The sequence below is a fragment of the Cryptomeria japonica genome, chromosome 2 (genome assembly GCF_030272615.1).
Source record: "Cryptomeria japonica chromosome 2, Sugi_1.0, whole genome shotgun sequence".
NCBI classification, from domain to species: domain Eukaryota; kingdom Viridiplantae; phylum Streptophyta; class Pinopsida; order Cupressales; family Cupressaceae; genus Cryptomeria; species Cryptomeria japonica.
The window spans coordinates 522,642,143-522,664,835 of NC_081406.1; the positions used below are offsets into that span (position 1 = coordinate 522,642,143).

The 22,693-nt window shown below is 38.5% G+C and overlaps 1 protein-coding gene across 1 annotated transcript in view; it reads left to right on the forward strand.

Moving 5' to 3' along the window:
• The window catches only part of LOC131035250 (uncharacterized), a 367,961-nt gene that overhangs the window by 35,958 nt on the left and 309,310 nt on the right, over positions 1–22,693 (forward strand). The window contains exon 4 of the mRNA XM_057966917.2: positions 16,250–16,312. Coding sequence (XP_057822900.2) covers positions 16,250–16,312 — 63 coding nt within the window. The remainder of the gene's footprint in view (positions 1–16,249; positions 16,313–22,693) is intronic.

The window sequence follows — 22,693 nt, forward strand, 5'->3', positions numbered from 1 at the left end:
ACTCATGTCACGGATCATAATAGGCAAATTAGGGCCCTCAAAGACTAAGGAAATCTTTGACCTTGGAAAGCTTGGTTACTTGGCATGTGGAATCAGATTGGAAACATCTTCTCAAGACTCGGTGCTAGGAGGGCTCTTAGGAATAAGGTCAAATTCAATTCTGCATGCCCATATCGAATTTGGAGATGTTTTGAGCAAAACTTGGTCTAAAGTTAGGCACTAGGAACACTTTAGGGAATAGGGCTAATTCCTAACCTTTTAGCAACCATCAAACTTCAAGCCAAAGGCAGAAGTTCGGGCTGAAACTCGGCCTTAGGAACAAGGGCTTAATTTGTCTTTGTGTGTTACCACCGAACCTGAAAGGCATGGTCAAAATTTTGGTGCAAGGAAGGTTTTTTGGAATTGGGTTTATTCTTATTTTTAGTGCTCAAAACACCAAATTCTGACTTGCATGTGTTTAGAACTTTAGACCTTGCTTGGGACTGCCTTGGCTTGGGCCTAAGATGGAACCTCTAAATAAATTCAACATATGGAATGTTTAGGAGGAAAGCAAACACTGAACTCACAGAGTGAAGGGTGAAACTTGGTCTTGTTGTGACCTAATCACACATCACACCATTCTAACTGGGGACCCCCTACATTTTCTATCCACCTGGTCTTTTCGTTGTAAGTTTTTGGGTAGTTTGGCAGCGATTTCCTCAATCTCCTCAAGTCCCTAAGTGTTTTGATGAATTTTGGCTAAGTTTGGAAGCATGTATTGTCTATTTTAGGGTTTTTATCCCTTAGACTTGGAAAAGAAGTCAGCAATCTAGGGCATAGTGAAATTTGAGCGAAGTGTTGAAAAGGAAATCTTTCAAGGAAGCTAATAGTGAAATTTGAACGAAGTGTTGAAAAGGAAATCTTTCAAGGAAGCTAATAGTGAAATTTGAGCATTTTTTGAGAACTTACCATTTTTAGTAAGTTTCATTGTGGCCTTGATTGGCCTAATTTTGTGTTTAAACATGTTATTTTTAGCAGTCTATTTTTATTAAGTTTCACTGTGTTCCGGTTTGCTCTAATTTTGTGTTTGGAATAACTTACTATTTTTAGTAAGTCTATTTTTGGAAAGTCTATCCTTGGTAGCTGGTGAAGCATTGATTGCAGAATGATCTCAAGCATCTAGTTCTAAATCCAGAAAAGCAGATGAGCAAGTAGGTGATCAATTTTTGATGAAGTCTGGAAATCCTCCTCGAAAGGACAAAGCATGAAGAAATCTCTTCTTGGGTGCAATTCCCAAGAAGAGGAGGAATTATCCTTATTCAAAAATCCTCCACCAGGCTTCCATTGTGCCCAGACAACCTCCTTGGGCGCAATTCCCAAGGAGAGAAGGATTTTTCCATTTTTGTGAAATCCCTTCCACTCACCTAAAATGCACTTAGCCTCCCTCTGTTTTACTCTTAGGGGATCAGCCACTCATGAATTACTTCGGGGTGTTAAGAAAGACACCTACATTACAAATTTGATGTGGGCACCTATTTCTTATGATATGGCAACTATCCACTTGTTGATTGGTAACTGAATTTTCCTTGATTCTGCATGGGTTAGTGGCTGTCTTATTTTGATTTCCAATGCACTTTTAGATTTGGCATGGTCTACATCAACTATTCAGTGGCATGAGAGTGTGTGGGGACATATCTACTTGATGGGCAGTGAGTCTGAGATGGATTTCTTTGGTTTACATTGGTATGTTGACACCTATGACATCATTCATGTTGCTGGTCTGAGTAATAATGGCAATGTTGGGTGGTCGTTTGTGTTGTTTCATTGGCATGTGGGAGTTCACTTTCACATTCCCTTGTTGGTCAACCTTCAGGAATGGGTGATTCATGGTGACTTGAGGAGATGTTTTCTCTTCATCTCATACGGTAGGATTGATGGATTGGTTTGGGATCCGGGTATCATCATGCTTGAGGCATTGTTTCTTTTGGATCTTTATGCATTGCTTCACAACTTCTGGAATAATTTTGTTATAATCAGAGTAGTGCAGTGGATTGGTGGACCGTGGAGCAGTGTTCCTGAAGTTGATATGGGATCCAGGTATTTGGTTGCGGCATGCAAGTGTAGATTGCTTGAGGGCAAGCAATCTCCCGGAAGGGAGGATTGTAATGTCCCCAAAATTTTGGTGAAATGAATTAATTATTCTAAAGTTGTCCAAATAAATAAAATATTAAAAGGATGACTTTATTTTAATTAATTTAATTGAAAGTGACTTAAATAGAGTAAATACTATAAAAGTCACTTTATTTAATAAAGTTCTCTAGCAAATTCTAGAAACTACATCCTGAGGTGGAAAAGGGAAGATTCTAGAAGGCTCATCAAATATTTATAAAAGGAAGGGTTTGCAATGTATTTGACATGCTTGTGGATTTTTACGTTATGAATGTGTTTGATGCTTTGCATTAGCTAAATTTCGAGAATGAAAACCTTCAGGAGTAGATAGGAGAGTTGGACAAAACCCTAGTTCTTCCAAAAGGTGGATTCACGATGGAGTTCATAGCTGGACAAATTTGTGAAGTCTCTTGTGGAGACAAATTTGCAGATAAGTTTCAGTAATAAAGAATTTTTCCCAATCTTTATTATTCTGAATTATTATACGTGCCGTAAGGGGTATGTGCGATGATCTTGATATGAGTAATGGTGAATATTATGAGCTGTGGTTTTCAACTTGTGTCAGGAACATATTTGTATGATGTGTGGCATATAAGACAAATCACATGTCAACATGAAAGGAGTTAGCGCAGATAAGGGTTAGCATGAAGGAATCATAGGTCAAGGTGATTGGCTTAATATTAGAGCTAGAAGACAAATTTTAGAAGGGAATGAAGTGTAAGAAAAGGAAATCGAATCCTATTTAGATTTATCCTTGAGGAAACGTGGACATCATTGTTAATTGCTGTTGGCTGTGTAAGGCACACTTGGTTGGGAAAAGACAAACACAGGTCAAACTGTTGGTGTAAATAATTATTCATCATGGATATTATTACACCTTACCTAAGTTTACTTAGGAAATGCATTTTATAGTAGTTTGGGTATGACACACTTGGGTGTTTGTGGCACATTGGGATAGTGTGTGTAGGAGAATTTCCACCTTTTATGGTGTGATCTTGTTGTTACACTCCACATTCAGTGGGTGATCCACCTCATGTGGAATATTATATTGTTTCTCCTACCTACCCACACCTATTTCCTACCTACCCTTGTTTCTTATTGAGCCACATGTCATGTTTGTGTGCTCACCTATCCATATAGCCTTGCCTATATAAGCAGGCTCATATTCATTGTATGTAACGCTTGATGATCTAGTTGATCAGTATTTTCATCTTCATAGAATACAGTTTATTTCTATCATCTATTTTGTCTCTCTATTGTATTTTTCATTGAGCTCTTGATCTTGGCAAAATCTCACATGGTATCAGAGCCAGGTCCAGGCTAGGAGCCCCAAGCACACGAGAGGTGTGGCTTAAGGGGGGGTGTTGGTTTTGGAAATAAGCCACACCCGGACCGACGATGGACTTGTCCAAGAGGGGCCAGTACCTCAGTGGTAGAGCACTCCAATAGCGTATGGAAGGTCCTAGGTTCGAGTCCTAGCTGGTCCATGTCTCAACATGGTATTAGAGCCTAAAGGGCTTCTTTGATTTGTCTTGGAGAGGCGTTTTTGGAGGCTTCAATTTTCGGATTTGGGGATCTTCATTTTTTGGGGGTGTCATACAGTGATTTGGACATCGCGGTTGCATCCGGGACGCTGTTTCCATGATTTTTGACTATAAAGTCAACTATATTTGTTGAGAAATTTTTTTTTGCCTATTTTGGCTATAGTACGGATTTCACAATATTTTAAAAATATTTTGGAAAAAAAATTCCGAATTTTTTTTTTTTGAAAAAAAAGTGATAATGAAAAAAAATAAAAATTAAAAAAGAAATCAAAAAATTCTTTTGGGGTGTCCGCAGACCCCCCCCCCGTGATCTCTGTACCTTGCACGTATTGCAGGGTATCGACCGCGGCTGCCGTGCATCCTCCCGCCGTGTTTCCGTGCAGCTGCCCGTGTTTGTTGCCTGTCGACGATCTTCTGGCCGGCTCGGCCCCCGCCGCTCTGGCAACTGTTGCTGGCCCTACGGCTTGCCGGCCCGGCTCCGCCACCGGTCCTCTTGTCGGGCCTCCGTCACCTCCCTGCAGGCCCCTCCCGGGCCCCGTGCACTCCGCCATGCGGATTCCGCCTGCCATGTCATTGGGCCACGTTAGCCTGCCACCGTCCCCTGCCACACAGATCACCTCGTTACCCAGTCCGTACTATACGGACGTTGAATGGGCAAGGAGGCAAACAAAAATTTGACGGCCAGATGGGTGTCAATTTTAAGCCTGTCATTTGCTGATGTCAGTAGTATTTTGAATTTTTCTTTAACCCCCTCATTGAGCTTTTCAGTTTTGCAGTTCAACTTTGGAAGGCCATATCTTGCTCATTTTTGCTCCTTTTTTGGTGCAATTTTTTTTGAAATTGGCTAGAATTTCGTGCTCTTCGCAATGGTGGAAGAATTTTCTGATTTTGGTGGATGGATTTTTCAAAAATTGCAGATCTTCATGATTGTACCTGTCTAATCTCCAATTTTGCAACTTCAGAGGCTTCGTTTGGGGTCATATGACCTCCTTTTCAGTTGCCGTTTTTTTTGAAAGTGCATATTTTTTCGTCTACTTTCATAATCTGCCAATTTTTTGTAGTGATTTTGAGTAGAAATTGTACTTTCAGTATTTGGCCATTCTTGGCATATTTGGTACTTGTATTTCGCTTGGATCTTAGTTTAGATCACTAGCAGTATTTGTTGAAGTCTCTTAGATCTCATTTTGAGAAGTTGTAAATTGAAATCAGAAGTCCACTTTGCCTTGTTTTGCAAGTGGCCCATTGTATACGCACTAAGTATAAAGTGCCAAATCACCATTTTGGGGGGGGGTTTCTTGATTGAGTATTTTGGGGGGGTGTCTTGTGTGATTGTGCCTCTCTCTATCTTGTGTTTTTTCATTTTAGTGCTATGGGTTCTCCTAAATTTCCACTTTTAACTCTGTTATCATTGTTTAAAAAATGGATATTCTTGCTCCATAGTTGGCTAAGAAGTCTGCAAAAAATGTGTGTAATATGGCCTTGTTGCCTCTGCTTTTCCTGGGTCAAAAGAGGGTTTAAGGTTTTTAGTTCTAACCCTTAGTATGTTTGAGAAAAACCCTTATGTTCTATTTCTGCGTTACTTTTACCACTTAGAGAAGGGTCGATCTGTCATGAAAAGTGTCCCCCCCATTACTTATTTCCCTAGGCTGTCCCTTAATTTTTTAAATCTATGCGCCTTTGCTTTACCTTGTTCTAATGTTTGTCGGGCCCCTTAATTATTGTGCAACTCTTTGTTAATCTAGCGATTGTCGTCATTTCGCTTGGAAAAGGTGCTAGCAAGTTAATGTTCGCGAAGTAGCGAAAAGGCTAAGCGGGCCTGGGAGGTGGTTGACCGTCAGATTAAACACCTGCATTTTGCTTTGAATCCAACGGCTCGCGTTGATTCACTAGCCCGAGGTGCACGTGGTATAAGTTCTGCGAAACAGTGAAAGACTTGACGGGTCCCAGAGACGAGCGGCTTTCTTTGGTTAAAGGATGACCGGTTTGGAAAAGATCAACGACTCGCGTTGATTTGCGGCCAGAAGATGCACATGTTCTACCTTTCGCGAAGTAGCGAAAAGGTGGTGGGCCCGACAGTTTCGATGAAACTTCTTGTTCGATGAGACCTATGGGCTGCTCGCCGAAGGAGAAATTCTACTGAAAGGCTAAGACCCGACAAACAGGTGGCAGACACGTGGCAGATCCGGCAGTAGCATGACTCTTAGGTGGTGGGCCCGACAGTTTCGATGAAAATGCCCTTTCGATGAGACCTATGGACTGCTCGCCGAAGAAGAAATTCCACCGAAAGGTTGAAGACCAAACCGCTGAGGTGGCAATCGCACGAAGGCATGACATGGCAGGACAGATGGTGTGTTCCGTGAAGTGTAAGGGTGACCTGTCAAGTGCACGTGGCTCTGAAGGGTAGTTGAGGGCCCGCTTTGTTTCAACCGACAGTTATGTGGAGAATAGTGAAGTAAAGCACGTGGCGGTTTCATAATGAAACCCGATGGAACTTCATGAGAAAATGGCCAACTGCCACGTGGCGTTTGTTAACCGGTGACGAGGTGAAGCAAGTGATCACTGAGATAAAGGGCCCACTTGAAAGGTTTAAAGCCTGTTAAAAGATGTTCATCTCGTGGTCGATCCAACGGTTGTCGTTGTTTCGTGGCCCGAAGATGCCTGCAGCTTAGTCTCTGCGAAATGGCGAAAACCGTTAGCCGTCAAGGTGAGGCGCGGTTAGTTAATGAGACTGACGGTCGTTGTAGGAAATAAAGACTGGATAGGTAGATCTTGATCTAACAGCCGTCCTTGCTTCGCGAAGGAAAATTGCATAAGCTTTAAGACCCGCGAAATAGCAAAAAGAAGGTAGGGCCCGTCACTAACACAGAGAGACCGGATGGAGATAAAGGCAGTGCAAGTTCCCGTGATCCAACGGCCGGCGTGGCTTCGCGAAAGAAAGATGCGGAGGTTTTATGTTTTGCGAAATAGCGAAAACAATGAAACAGAGGAAATACTCAGAGAATTTATGACCCGTTGGAGCTTGTTTTTGAATTCGATTTGTGAATTCAATTATGAGGTGATGGCCGAAGCATGCGGGGTTAATTTCTAAAATTCAATGCCAACTTGCCGTATTAGAGTCCACATCAACTTGAATGTTAGCATCATTTCATCGAAGTCTGTTGCAGAGCATTTGGTGCGGAGCGGTTTTCTTCAGGTGAATAACAGGTTTTTGTGCTCTTTTCTTGATAATTCTGGTTTGCATTCAATCATTGGTATGAGAATTGTTTCATTAGAGGTCTGTGCAAGTTTCAATTGATATAGTTGAATTATCAAGATGGCACCAAGAAGGGAGTTGACAGGAAAAGTGAATTACCAGGACAAGAATATTTGTGATGATTTTCTGGAACAGTTAACCATGTCTACCAATGCCGGGGCCAAAGCTAAAGAGTTGGTACCAAAGAACCCTCATCTAAGAATTGGGGATGGCCTGTATGATAAAGGTAATTGGTTAAGGGATCCAAAAATAGGGATGTCAGGTTTAGGACTGTTCAAAGTAGGTTTTGGTCAGAGACAATCCCTCACCCCTTTGAATAGCATATGGGAACTGGATGTGGGGAAGCTTGTGGTCCCTGGTGTATTCATGGATGTAGATTTGTTGACCCTGATTGCATAGAATTATGACCCTATAGCTAGATGTATCAGGAGTGTGAAGGGATCAACCCTGATTGAAATGAAAGATGATGAATTCAGAAATGTTTTTGAACTCAGTGAGGCTTCAAATTTGTTAGAGCCTATTGACTTTGAGTCATTAGCCCGGATCTACAATGCACAAAGGGATCATCTTAGGAGTGGCCCATTGAAAGAGTTCTTTGTTAAGATAGGGGGGTTAACAGTTGTAGGCCCCAGTACAATGGAACCATTCTCCCTCAATTTGTTTACTCTGAGAGCTAAGGGTATGTATTGGGCACTGTGTCAGATCTTTGGAGAAGATGCTGAGAAAAATATGCCAACCCATTACATGCTGATGATTGCACAATTTCTAAACCCCTCCTTGGCAATAACATTTGATTATGCCCCATACCTTACTGATGCAATTCATGCAGGGCTAGTAATTCATGCAGGACTAGTAGGGATAAAGTATGGTAAGGTGGACAGGCCGTTTGGATGGTACTCTCTTTTAATGCACATGTTTTTGTTCAAAGGTGCTGACTATTTTGCTAAGGAAATGGACTTGGTTAAAGTGAAAGACAAGGAAGAGATGCTTGTCAAATTTGGAGCACTGTTTTATCCTGGGATAGAGAGGATGCTAGCTATCTAAAGTTTGATAGATGTTTTGCATCTAAGATTATAATTCTTTTATGCACAGAAAACCCTAGGATTCTTAAGGCTCTCTTGGAATTCCCCAGGCCTAAAGAGTTTGCTGAGGGTATTAAGATTGTTCACAATTGGGGAGATATGTATTTGTACCCTGTTTCTACTGTTTTCAGAGTATATGGTTTCAGGGGTACCCCCTATCTATTGCCCTATCAGGTCCCATTGAAGATAGGGATTGCAGAAGTCTTGAGGCAAATTGGAGGTGTACAAGAGGCAGAGATGACAAATAGGGGTAAAGGGACCATTTTCCCAACCATTACCATGGCCCATCATTTTGTAATCACCAAAGGTGGCTGGAAATATTTTGAAGAATTCTTTAAGCCATATAGGTTGTCAACTGCAATTTCAAGATGTGCAGACCTTGAGGACTTTTTCAACAACATGTTTAGAAAGAGGGCAGTGTGTAAAGGTAGGCCTCACCAATTCCAGTTCCTTGAAGATTTAATTAGGAATGAATTCAATTTAGATGAGCAGGAACTGAGGAAGGAGAAGTGGGTTGCATATAAAAGGGCTCTTGACTTTATTCATCAGTTTGATAGTAGTTATGAGTATGACCCTCTCTCTAGCTTCAACCCTTTTGAAGAAAAAGTCAAATTCTTGATTCTCTATTTTGAAGACTTCATGCAAACCTTGAAAGAGAAAAGGGAGGCTATAATGCAAAATGATCTTGACAAGGTTAAACTGGTCCTAGCTAAGCCTGCTTTTGCTAAGGCTATCCCACCTGGTGATTATGTGATGCACAAGAAATCAAAGTACAGTGTGATGATGCTAGTGACATGTGTGGTCATAAAACACCCGTGAATAGGTCTCAACCTTGGTATTAGGACACTTTTTTAGATTAAGGCTTAATCCTACTTGCAATGCTACCACCAAACTTGAAGGGTATGGTTAGAAATTCAGGCTGAAGTTTAGGGTTAGGAATGGTTTTAGGATTAACACCTAATCCTCATTTTACTGCTACCACCAAATCTGCTGAAGGAAGGGACAAAACCCGGGTTGAACCTCGGCATTAGGAAGCCTTTTAGGAATAAGGCTAATTCCTACTTTTATTGCTGTCACGGAATTTGTCAAAACTTCGGTGTTAGGATAGATTTTAGGAGCAAAGGCCTAATTCTGATTTCTGATGTTACCACCGAGTTTTGAAGGAAAACTTCAAATTTTAGTCTAAAGTCCAATTTTGGCCAATGCTTTGAGCCATCATAACTTTACTCGTTGCCCATCTTTGCATCAAATTTAGCAATTGAATGCCCTTCTCCCTCCTCATTTACTTAGTTCTTCTTATGCTCAAACTTCACCCTATGCTCCATATGCTTGGACTTCACCCTGATTTGTCGCACAAGACCCTTGGGTTTGAAAGGGGGCCTGACATTAGTCCTATGTCCATCTGATTGGTTTAGATTTGAATTCCTAAACTTGCACCCCTGAATCCCTTCATACTCTTATGGCTTTGATCTAATTTCCCTCTCCCATTCTAGCAACCGGCAGGGCAAGCGAAACCAAGGGGGGTCCCTGTCGGAGATGGGGTGTGTGTGTACAACACAACAATATTGAAGTGCATTAAAAAAAAGCCAACATTCTTAGACGTAAACCTAAGGAGGCATTGCTCAGGGTAGAGTAATATCCCTGCCCAGCATCATCTATTTCAGTGCTTCCAAGTTATCATTTTCTGAGTCGTGCGTGCAAGGAAGCCAAGCATAGAACCAAGGAGTGAGATCGCAGGAGACTGAGGATCTGAATGCAACCTTCAACTCAGAGATCTGAGCTCTTCTTTGCTGTTGTCTAGCCACACAGCAAAGCAGATTTCTTTAAAGATTGACCGATATCATCTATTACTAATCTGAATGGAGGTTCCAGAGCATCTTCCAGAGAGGATTTGAAACAAGGAAAGAGAAGGATATGATACAAAGCAAGAGGCCACGGGAGCATCATATCTACTGTAATCAGAGCTATTGGCCAATACTTGTCTCTCTGCCATCAGTCACGGACCTGGTCATCAAGAGTGGCTGTAGCTGCACCAATCCTAAGGTGCACAATCTAGTTTGCATACCAGTTCTGATGCGGGCTCCTGTACCAGATGTGCATGATAATGTTGTAAGTGACTCAGTCTGAGAACGGACTGGTATTCAATTTGCAATTGTATCAAAACTGTTCAATGAGTCCATGTTTTGAAATATGACTATCATTCTGGTTATGGAGTAATTCATTTCTGAGACCTGTTATAAAATAATTTTTTACTGAGAACTGTTATAAGTTGTTAGTGTTTGGGTCCACATATAGTTTGGGTGCTGGTATATTTCAGGAAATATTTTAAATTGGTCAGTATTATGAGACATGGTGTATTTAGCAGTCCTTGTTAGTGTTAGTGTCTGTGTAACAGTTTAGTTTATACTGATGTAGTGATTGATCATTATATACAGCTGCAACTTGTCTAGTATTTTTTTCTTATTGTTTAATGGTGCTGATATACAACTAGGAATGAAAGATCCCTAAATGGGTTCTTTGCTGCCACTGGATAAGTTTTAATTAATAAACTATCTTTCAGCGCCTTTTGGTGTTCTTAGAGACTAGACAGAAGATGCAGAAAGTGTTGTTTACTTTTTGGTGATGGGGATTGCAACCATTAACCAATAATAACATAGAATTCAACTCAAAATAAGATATCAGCTTCTGATTTTATTTAATATCAGCTTGTGGGAATGCAAGTTAATATCAGCAAGACGAAAATCATGGTTTTCTCAAGTAGAAGGAAACAAGAGCAACATAAGTTTTACTTTGAAGGTAGCATTCTTGAAGAAGTTGCAGATTACAAATACCTTGGAATTGATTTCAACAAGAGTCTTAGTTGGGAAGGTTGCAGGAAGAAGAGAACTCTAGGTGACTGGCAGGCACTCTATGCACTTCAAAATAGATGCAGAGAGGCTGAGCTTTGGGATTGGAAAACCATCCAAACACTTTTTAGGCTTTTGGTGTTGCCGGTTATTCTATATGGTTGTGAAGTTTGGGCCAGCAGTACCTTAGATTCTCAATGGAAGCAAATTGAGAGAATTCAAAAACGTTTGATCACAAGCAAGTTCAAAATTAAAAGCACGGTCCCATACGATATCATGTTAAGTGAAACGGGTGCTGCCCCTATTGAGGCAGCTGCTATGGTGCGTCTCATTAGCTATTTAAAAAGAATCGAGCAAATGGGAGAAGATAGATGGCCTAAGGTTGTTGTCAACGACACTTTGTGCAAAAGGAAGAAGACGTGGATGAAACAAAACATCAAATGGTTGAAAAAATGGGATATTTATTTGAACTCATGCCCCACAAACAGCAAGGAGATAAAGGTCTTCGTTATGGAAAAGTTTTACAAGAAAGATTGGAGTATTGGGTTAGGAAGGAAGAAACAATACTATATTAATGAGTTCAACCCCAATTATGATCATCTTCAAAAAGTCTATATAGGGGCTAATATATCATGGAAGGCTAAAATTCTAATCGCATAGCTTAGAACCAACTCTCACCAACTTCGGTGTGACACCGGGGGTGGAAAAGGCCAAAAGAGATTTGGGAAGAAAGAGTTTGCCTGTTTTGCGTCAGCGGGAGTGTGGAAACTGAAAAACATTTTATCTTGGAGTGTGAAGCACTTAAAGTTAGCCAGGAGAAGTTTGCCAATTTCCTAACTGCCAGCACATGGTATAACCTGTTCAGCGAGGAGCATATCGTGAAGATGGGTGCTCTCATCATAAGCCTGAATAAGCAGAGATTAGACCTTAAAAAACTGATTCAGCTTGATCAGATTGTCCCATAGGCTATTCTTAGCCTCGTGGACGTTAAAATTCTTTCTTCTTCTTCTTCTTCTTTATGACAGCAGATTACATTCAACTAGGAGTGAAGATACATTCACCAAAACAATTAGAAACATACCACGGATCCAGCGCTGGGGTTTGTTGCTGATTTGCTATCCAGAAATGGATACAGGCATGAGTTGAAGGTACAAGGGCAGTCCAGATGTACCAATACACTTATACTACCTCCAAATGAATTACCAATAACAAATTGGGCCAAAAACCCAATTACCAACTGGAAATCCAAATTCTGTCAGGCAAAATTATACAAATTTAGCCTTAAATCCTCATTGTTTTGCTCACCCTGATCTCAATTCAAGCCTGATGACTGTGATTTCTTCTACACAGTCCTTGCTGATCCTAACAATGAAGTTAAGAACAAGAAATGGAGTTAAAACCCTCCATTTTATTTATTATCACTCCACAGCCATCTGTAATGGTACGACCCCCTTGGGAAACAGTACAGCTGCCAAAAGAAATAAGTAATGCACTGAAATTGAATGTATTCTTGCTCAGATCTGATGTAATGACCTTGCTGCTAATGATTACTAAGTTGCTTGTTGAAATGACCCTCAATATGCTTGAAACAAGCTTTTGATGTGTTCCACGTGCCTCCTGTAGAAGGGATTTCGTCCTCCTGAAGACCAAATCTGAGGTTTCCGTCTCAAACCTGCTTGCTGTTGTAAATTGCAGACCTGCAACTTCCAAGTTCTTCACAAAATAATATATCATGAATCAAGAATACCTCTAAGGCTGAATACATGCATTCCTTACATTCCACGTGGGATGTACATGCTGCAAATGGCGGCCCTAAGGCTGCAAGGATCACGCCCAAGTTGAAGAATCAATCTGCCATGCTGAAACCCTTACTCTGCAGCCTGAATCCACAATGAAGAATGGCGTACTCAATCTCTGTCAACTATGCACTCTGCCTGAAGAATCCAATGCCAATAACTGCTGAGGGCTACGTCCCAGCCAGTCCAGATCTTGGGGTTTGCGTCCCAGATGAAGAATCACTCACTCAGAGAAAATTCACAAAATAAGTTTGATTGTGTAAAAAGATAATGAACAATTTGGTCTTCATCTCCTTATATCTCCTTTCCTTTCCAAGCCAAACCCTAAAAGGGAGTAAAGTTGGCGCATTATGAAAAGAGTGTTATTTTCTAATTATGGCGTCAACTATAGGAAAATAACACTAAATTGCAAATAAATAGCTTCAGGCATCCAAAAAGACTCCGGAAGGTGAGAATCATGTAGCAAAGTTCAAGACCTTTCCAACGAGCTATAACACATAGGCATATCAACCCAGATGAAGCCAGAAACCCCTTATTACTCCGAAATGACTAAATACATAGCCTTATTTTAATTTATTTAATCGCTAAATTAGGAAATATTTAAATATATTAAAATATCTCCAGATATCTAATAATAGCCCAAACTGACCAAACAATCATGAATATAACTTTGTCACCTATCTGTGATCGATGCCGGAAAAGCTGAGCTAACTGGCAGTCCCATCCCTAAAATCTAGGGATGCTCCTAGAAACTAGGAAACACACCCAAACTCCCTGAAACTGAAACCATGACATGGTCCCGTGGAACCTCCAATATGGGAACTGCCACAACCTCCTAAAAAATAGGGAATCTCCCTAAAATCAAGGAACTGCTCCCAATGGCCCTCAAACTGTCTGAAATGCCAACTCCGGATACTGAATACACTGCATGAGTCTCTATCCACCATTGCCAGCCTACGAGATCCAAATAATAGACCATTCCACTACTCTTCACCTGTCACCTAGAAAGGGGACATTACAAGGAAAGGGCATTGGTCCTATGTATGAAGCCTTGATGTAATGGCATATTTACTAATATCTACTATTGAGCAATAAATGGTTAATGGAACTTAATGTAGTGCATAACTGATAGAGAAAGGGATCTCTTTGCAACTTGAGTTTTACAATCACAGAAGGAACATGGGAAATTAGTAAAATACAACAAATCGATGAAGTTTAGTGAGCCACATATGAGATCAAATTCACAAATGAAGACAAGATCCCAATAGATGGAAGAGATTATAAAAGACACAGCTTAATGCGGTAATCAATTTCCATCCCTAGTATACAAGACTAAGCAATATTTTACAATGGCGGTTGCTGAGATGCTTTTGTGATGTCTGTGTGTAAGCCACAGCCAAATGTTTTTGATTGATAGGGTCCAGGGCTGTCCTAATGTCTTTGCAGCTTGGGACTTAATGAAAGTAGTGAGGGGTGGGATCCAACTGGTGGGAGTTCCTGTTTAGAGCTCTATTGTTTTGACTCAACTCACAAATGGAGAGTTAGACATCTCTGATCTTTATAGTATATTAAGGTAGATACAGAACCCTTGGAGTCCATCAAAATGCAGTAGAATCCACCACTGATATTATAATAGATTGATCATTGAACATCTCAATATGTAGTATCCTTATATCTGTAGCTCAAGGTTGCAAAGCTTAGTAGGAAGGTGAGGATATGTTTCTCTGCAGAGCTAGTGAGAACAGGCATGTAGTTGGCAAAGATGAAACCATGGTCCATAACCCATACAATAGTCCAATGTAGCTTGTTTTAGTGATATTCCATGCTCCACCCAAAGATAGAAACTATAGTGAATGAACTTTTTCACTAGAGTTCCTGAATTTCAATTAGAATGATTTTGTATGGCTTATAAATTTGTAGATGTTTTTGAAAATACTCTGAGTAAGATGCCTCTTAAACATATTCAATACATTGATGAAGAATGTGGTTGAAAGGAGATTCCTCATATTTGAGTACTAAGGTATGTAGCAAAGCGGTATCTTGGGTGTACAAACTACAAACAAATTCTTGACTGGAAAATCTCGTAGATTATTGAAGCACAAGAATATTCGCATCACCTAACATACAGATCTGCAATACACATAAGTCTATTAAGAATCATTATTCCATTAGAATGTCTAAGTTGAATACATGACTGGCTCAAAGTTTAGCCAAAATGATTGCATGTGAGCCTGTTCTTTGGGTTAGATGATCTTGGATAGCAGTAGGAGTATGACTTAATGTGACAGCCTCGATTGTTATAAGGATGTCTGTTGTGACCCTTTTACATCCTGATTTAATATCTGTATGTTTGTGCTTACAAGCTATACTCTTTGAAAGAGGCTAAATTACACTAATGAGAATGATAAAAGAAAAAAAAGATAACAAAGATAAGAAAAGTAGGAACTCACATTGGCCTGATTTGGACAATAGTAAAAAGAAGAACAGGGGTTGTGCACACCTTGAGAGTTACCTAAGGCCCAAAAATTATAGTAAGGGATGAGAATCGAAGTGATTTAAATGCTGTCTTTTAAGTAAAAGATAAAGAGGTTTAAGAGGACATTTGAGAGGCTACAAGAATCTACAAGGAGCCTATTTCTACCATTAAATGTGACAGGTATGTTGCTTTATGCGGATTCTACACATTTGCTGACTGTCAGAATAGTGTTTTCCGGCCTCCTACATATACATGGGGGCTGTTGGAATAGTGAGTGCTTTACTGTCCCAAATTTAATCACCATAACTCAGTTTAGATCATAACTTTACCATTTGTAGCAGAATTTTCATTTCTATTAATGTTTGTTAGATGATTTAGCATGGGAAAAGGGGTTCCTTTGCTACTGTTCCAGCTAACTTTGATGCCATTCCATCCAAATTCTCTACCACAGTTCTTCTATGATCAGTCAATTTTACTGACTGAAATATTGCAAGGAAATTTTATAGATTATCTCTCATTTCTAAACTTGTTTTTAGTGTAATTAGTAAAGAATTCCAATTTATTTTCTTTTTCCCAACATGAGTTCTATACCACCTAGCAATTTCAAACTTAACCCAGATTTTTTACTATGGCTGATTTTGAATCTTCTTTAATACATACCTGCATCTGTAGAAGCCTTATTTTAGGTTGACACTAGGTAGTGCATTAGTGGGAAGGGAATATTTTGAAGTATAGGAATATCTTGGGAGGGCATAATTGCATATGCTCATTACATGGCTTTCCTCCAGATAGTAGTTATGGCTTGCGTGTCTTTCAAAGGGACACCCTTAATGACATTAAATCTTGACTATGTATGTTTTTATACATTTTTTGATTTTATGGTTTCGTCCGTGAGCAATTTTTTCATTAGTTCGGATTTTTTTATCTGATATACAATCCTGATGTCTACTAGGCTTAGATGTTTTTCTGAGGAAAAGAAAGATCACCAATATTGTATAAGGTTTTTTATATTTCTGTTGAAACTTTGATGCTGTTTACATAATTTTAGAACTTATATCAAATTTGTCTCACATCTTAATTCTACATTTTTGATAATTTTTGAAGGTCACTCCTCTTGTGCGGGAGGCAGGACGTCTGATAATTACTCAAACACGTTTATACTTTCAGGTATTATGCTTTACATTTTCTTTCTTGAAAATCTGATGATTTGTTACTAGAGATCAATAAGCACATACATCTCAAAATAATCAAATATTGATTCCAAAGGAATTTGAAGACTCTCAAGGCTACAACTTCCTATGCACCATGATCATAAATCTCTTATGTGAAACTTAATCTAACTGCCTCACTGTCTATGATACGTATGCTTACTAGGCTTGGAATTGGTAAGGTAAGAGACATGCAAATTAGGAAAAAGTTGATGCCAAAGGTTTGTAAGAGTCTTGGAAATAATAATTTACATAAAACATTAATATTTTCGTAGAAAAATGGGGAAGTTTTCATACTAAGATAAATTTCAAGAACAGAGATCAAAATCTATATAATCAAAACTACATAGGAAGATCAAAATGTGCATCAAATATTATATTTAACTCATATTGTTGAGAGTTTGACTCAATGAAATCTATCACAAGAGATTATTTGAAGCTAAAATCCAATTTAAAGATTGTTTTGCCTTATTCAGCTGGAAAGGATTAAGTCATTTGATATATTTTTATATTCTTTAGTGTCTTTCCTTTATCTGGTTTTTGTCGATTCTGTATTGCAGACTTAGAAGTTTGAGGAGATTTATTGTAATGTCCCCATTTTTCCTATGATCAATCAGTTGAATAGCTTTGGCTTTTAGCCACCTCCGCAGGCAAATTAATTGGTAAGGAGGTGATATTTTCCATCTTTGGGGACTTATACTTAGTCATTTATTTGACTTGGATGGATACCGATAAATACATGTACTTTATAATATTTTATTATAAAGTAATCATAAAGTTATTTTTTCTTAAATTAGAAAAATAAACTTATAAAGTAACTTTATAAAAGCACTTTATATTAAGTGTTTGATTAAGTGAGCACTTGGGCCCACCTTGCACATCCCCCAAGAGGCATATAATATTTTAAAATATTTTAAGCTCTCATAAAGTGCAAAGCCAAGGTTGCGCGTGGCTTTTGGAAGAAAAGAAAAAGTTAACTTAAAGGTGTTTTAATAACACTATGAATAATACCCCATGGCACATATTCCTAAGCATCAAATTATTAAAAGCGGCCCCACTTTAATGAATAATGGACCCCTCATGTTGTATGTATACTTGGAAGAATTAAAGATTCCATTGGGATCTCAAAAGATGCTATGAGGGTTCGAATTAGGGCAATTGGGAGACATAAGGATTTGTACGTGGAATTCTTTGGCATTATGTATTGGATTTTTTTTTTATTCTTTGCTCTGCAATTTACTGCCATAGCAGGTACAACAGGCTTGAAGTCAAAATTGGAGACGAAATCCTTCAGTTTTAGGGAGATTGGACGAAACCCTAGTCATTTCTATCAAGTCAGCACTCAGGGAAACCCCCAAATCAGGTCTAGAGGGCCATATTCAGAGGTTATATGTGATTATTCTGCAATTTCAGAACTTAATTCTCAGATCTGAGCACTTGAAATGGTTTAACAGCAAGAAATAACACATTTATGCCAGCCGTACTATTTCCAGGGCCAGCCGTACCACTTCTCCTTGCCTGGAATTCATTAAAAATAAATTGAAGGGTTTACCTTTGGATTTGTTGTACAAATCTCATTGTCAGCAGTAGGAATAAAGATTGGAATCATTTTTCAGGTTTATGAAGCCCTTGGAGAGAGAATGAGCAAATCAGTGTGGAAAATTGTCCATTTTCAGTGAAGTCTCCTGGGGGTTTGAAGGAATCAGCAGCAGTTTGGTCTATTTGTGTTAGATTTGTTTTTGGTAATTATTATTCAGAGGAATAAAACTCATTGGAGCAGTTAGGGCACATTGGTAGCTTCTGTAGTAGCATTTGGACTCATTTAAGATAATAAAGCAGCCCTCCAGGCAAGGCGTTGAACTCTTGGTAGGCCAATTTTGGCATGTCATTGATGAATTCCATTATTTATTGTCATTTGTTAATTGCTGTTATAAAAGCAGAGATCTGAAAATTCATTTCAGAATATTATTCTTTCCTATATCGCATTTGTGTTCTATTCATTATTGACAAACTCTCAAGCAAAAACCATAACAAATTCAAAACCGCAAAGTACACCAAATAATTGTAGCAATTCATGCTGGTTAACGATTAATCAGTCAAACCAAACCTATCAGATTGGGCAAAGATTCAGTTGGGATCTTTCATTTACCAAGTATTGGTGACTCTTATCAAAATTTGCAGAGTGCTAAAAAGTTATCAGTAAGTCTGTTTCTGTAGGAATTGTAGAAGTAGAAGAGTTCCCTTGGCCTTGACCTATGGCTTCCATGTCTTTTCATTGCCTCTTTTTTAAGTCTGTTTTCTTTCCAAAGGACTCTAATTGAGTTTGGACCTTGCAATAACATCAGGTGGCATTGTTGCTCACAAAGAAGCATCTTGGCTAGCTGTGTGTGTGAAATTGAGCTGACTAATGCCTCTCTCACAAGTTTTTCTTTTTGCAGTATTTGGAAATCAACTTCCTTTTCTTAGTCCCTTTGGTTGCATGTTTCTAATATTGTTTCTTTTTATTTGGCGCTGACAGTATAACAATTTGTAAATTGCAAGTAGGCCGTGGAAGCCAATAAAGGAGAAAATAATTAATGACTAGGGCTTGTAGATGAATAGATATAAATAAATCAGAAAAAATGGATTTTGGGACAAGAAAAAAATAGAGAAAGATGACGAGAATAAGTTCTCTCCAAATTTCCCTCTTCTTGTTCCATGAAGTCAAAATGGAAAAGAAGAGAAGAAAACACAATTTTAGAAGATATTGAATGTAAACAAAAGTTGAGAAGAAGATATACCTCTTCAAATTCTATGCTCGGAATGAACCATGGGCTGCTTGAAATGCATTATGGACTCCTTAAAATGCATTTATGGATGCTAGAAACTGCACACACTCAATTCAATCAAGGTTTTTTGTCCACTCTGCTTGTTTTATTCTTCAATGGCTTGTTATTTTCCCCCTCTATGGTCTATTTTCTTTGTGCATTGTTGCTAATGTTGCAATTTTCATTTGACGTGTTTGTAGTTTCTTTTTAGGGTTATACATGTTTGTTTCATTTCGTTTCTTTTCCTATGGTATTGAATTGCTCCAAAAATAGGCCAATTCTAGGTATGAAATGTTTCTAGGTACTAAATGGCCGGAATTTGGAATTTGCATGGAATTGGTATGCCATTAGACTGGGTTCGAAATATTTGTTTAAAATGAAAACATTTTATTATTTTTTATTTTTAATGGAATATTTAACAGGGTGGGTGGGAGATCAAACTTGTATGTGTGTAGGGGTGGTAGAGATAAGAAAAGGATGTCTATTTTTCTCATTCACAAAATTTTTTCAAATCAAAGTCTAGGGGCTGAACAAATACATTGTTCAATTTCCAAATAATTAGAGAGAAAAATCACTACCACTTCAAAGCTTGTGGACATTGGTCATATATAACATTTCTCCTCTTTAGTCTCTTTTCATGCCAGTATAGAGCATTCTGAGAAAGACATCTCAAATTTTTAGGCTCGTGAGGGAAACTTAATTTCTTGTGCCATGTTTCCATCAATGTAATAGTGGGCCTTTGGAATATAGTCCATGTTAAAGGGGCCTAACAATTAGTGATTGTTATGCGTATTCCTTCCAACTATATTTGTAATATAATTTAAAAAAAAATTTAAAATTAGTATATTGTTTATTAAACCATATATTAATAATTATATAAACTGTACAACCTGAGTTGGCCTAGTGGTGGAGAACTTGTGCTCTTGAAAGATAGGTCACAAGTTCAAATCCCACAAGGGGGTAGGGTATGTACACCTTATCGGCTTCGGCCCATTACCTATTAAAAAAAATAAAAAATAATTATATAAATTAGTATATTATTTATTAAATCACATATTAATAATTATATAAATTACTCTGTAGTATATTAGTATTTTTTATTGAGTTATATATTAATAATTATATAATAAAATTATGAGTTAATAATAATATAAAAATTAAAAATTTGTTTACGCTCCCCACAATGTGAAATTTTCACTTATTCACACAACCAGGAACACTGAAAAGCATAAAAAATGAAATGCCACCAAAGCTGATATGTGGCCCCATCCTTGGTGACTGACGAGAGGACGCTGATTCTCCTCCAACCTTCGATGCCTCCAACCTCCAATACGATTGCTACTTGGCAAATTTTTCTTTTGAGGCTCATTTTATCTGTTGTGAGGAAATAAAAAATCTCCCCCCCTTGACATCAACTTCTCACAAGGAGTGTCAGGTTCCACCGATCATGCACTCCAAATACACTTTTTAATTTTGATTCATATATTTTGGATGATGCAACAATTAATGACTCATAAAAAATGACCCTATTCTAAATAGATGATAAAAATTTGACCTAAGCAATATTGACAAGACAATAATAATACACAACTATACAACTTAGAAACATGGCTAAGACTAAGACCAAGAATAAACGATAATATCACGCCTAAATTTTCAATTGCAAGAATCACGAACAAACCAACCAATATTGTCTTCAGATTGCATTCATGAGTGTTGGTCCAATAGAAAGGGTGGTAGCAGTTGTTAAAAGACTTAATTAACTAATTAAGAATTAATCAATTGTTCCTTCCACAAGGGCTTGCAGAGCACAAATCAGGTCAATCTCTATGACAATGACTCTAGCTCCAGCAGCCTTCACGGCTGCAGCACAAACTTTGCCAACGTCTCCATATCCACACATAACGTCTCCATATCCACACATACCAGCAACCTTGCCAGCAATCATCACATCAGTGGCTCTTCGTGATAATCAGTGATTATTTAGGCAGTATTTCTCACACCAGTATCAAATGGGAAAAATAAATCAACTTGCGTATGAGAGACGGCTTGGATATCATTATCTCCACGTAAGAAGGCTCCAATGTATGGTCACGTGTTGATCAGCTAACACAGCGTACCGTCCTTTCACGCCAATTCATGCCAAGAGTTCATGATGGTTTGGCAGTATGTAGGCTTGTGTTCCAAAGGTAGTCTAATGAACAATAGAGAACACGACACATGAATTACAAGCAAGCAAGCAGGCAACTCCCGGTACGAGTAAAGTCGTCCTCTATACAGTGACTACTCAGTATGGATCCCTTCAATTATCAGCATCTAGACCCACAACATCAAAGGCAAATAGATCGTGCCACAATAATTTGTTGCCTCTGCAACAGCCAACAACATAGAAGGATGTGCCTCAATCAATGCGCTGCACCCATCAAAGGCTGTTTCACCAAATCGAATATAATCCAAAACCTGAACAGAGAAACAATCCAAATCTACCTCCTTCAATGTACTCACAGATGCCGATGCAAGCAAATCACCAAGAAGTTAAAAACACAATACAAGGTTCTTGGATGCAGCTAAAATGCGCCCAATGCAATATAAGGAAAGAACTTTAACAAATATGTGAGCTTGGATCTTGCCAATATATTCACAAAACAGAAAACTCCTTGATTAGAGTAGATGAAAACCATGGAGAAACTTTAATGAATCGCTGGCTCTGGTACCCCGTACCATATTAGAAATATGGACAGAGAAATATAAATGGGAGCTGCAAAAATTAAACACAAATAATATCGTGCTCCATGTTTCATTCAATATAGGTTACATATTTATAGGATTTTGTAGATCCTACATTATAGTAAACAACTTATCTAAATATAATGACCTATTATTTTGACATCTAGAATAACTACGTGAGTTGTTTCTATAACGCAATTTACTTTTATCATAACGCATACTTATTTAATGCATCCTATGTGAACACTAATAATTAATTTCCCAACTGTTTTTGTAATTTTTGTATAAACTACATGAATGTACCCAGCCCCCCAAATTTCTTTTATTTTACTGTCATACTGTTCCCATGTTTCGTACTCATACTTGATTCCAAGTCGGCAACTTGATTTTTTTTTTTGGTTTTTTTGTCATTTAAGTTTGGGTCTTGGGCTAGGGACTCACAAGTTTGGTGAATTTTTGCCAAGACTCACCCCCAAATTCCTGAGGTTTTGGGATCCTAGGCTTGGCCTATGACTAAGTGAATTTTGTAAGCACTTTAGGAGACTTGGTACTTTGGTTGGGATGTACATGACCCTTATATGTAGGTGTGGGTGTTCACTACATTTGATAATGCACTTGTTGCACCCTTGGTTGACCTGGTGTGTTTGAGAAACATACACTGATTTTGGGATGTGTTTCCAAGGTACTGAGTGCGTTTTGGGCTCTTTTGACGTGTACCCAAGCCACTCCATGGCCTCCATATTGGGGTCTTTACATAAGAAACAAATAAAAATGAAAATAAAATCATTTTAAAAAATAAAAATAAA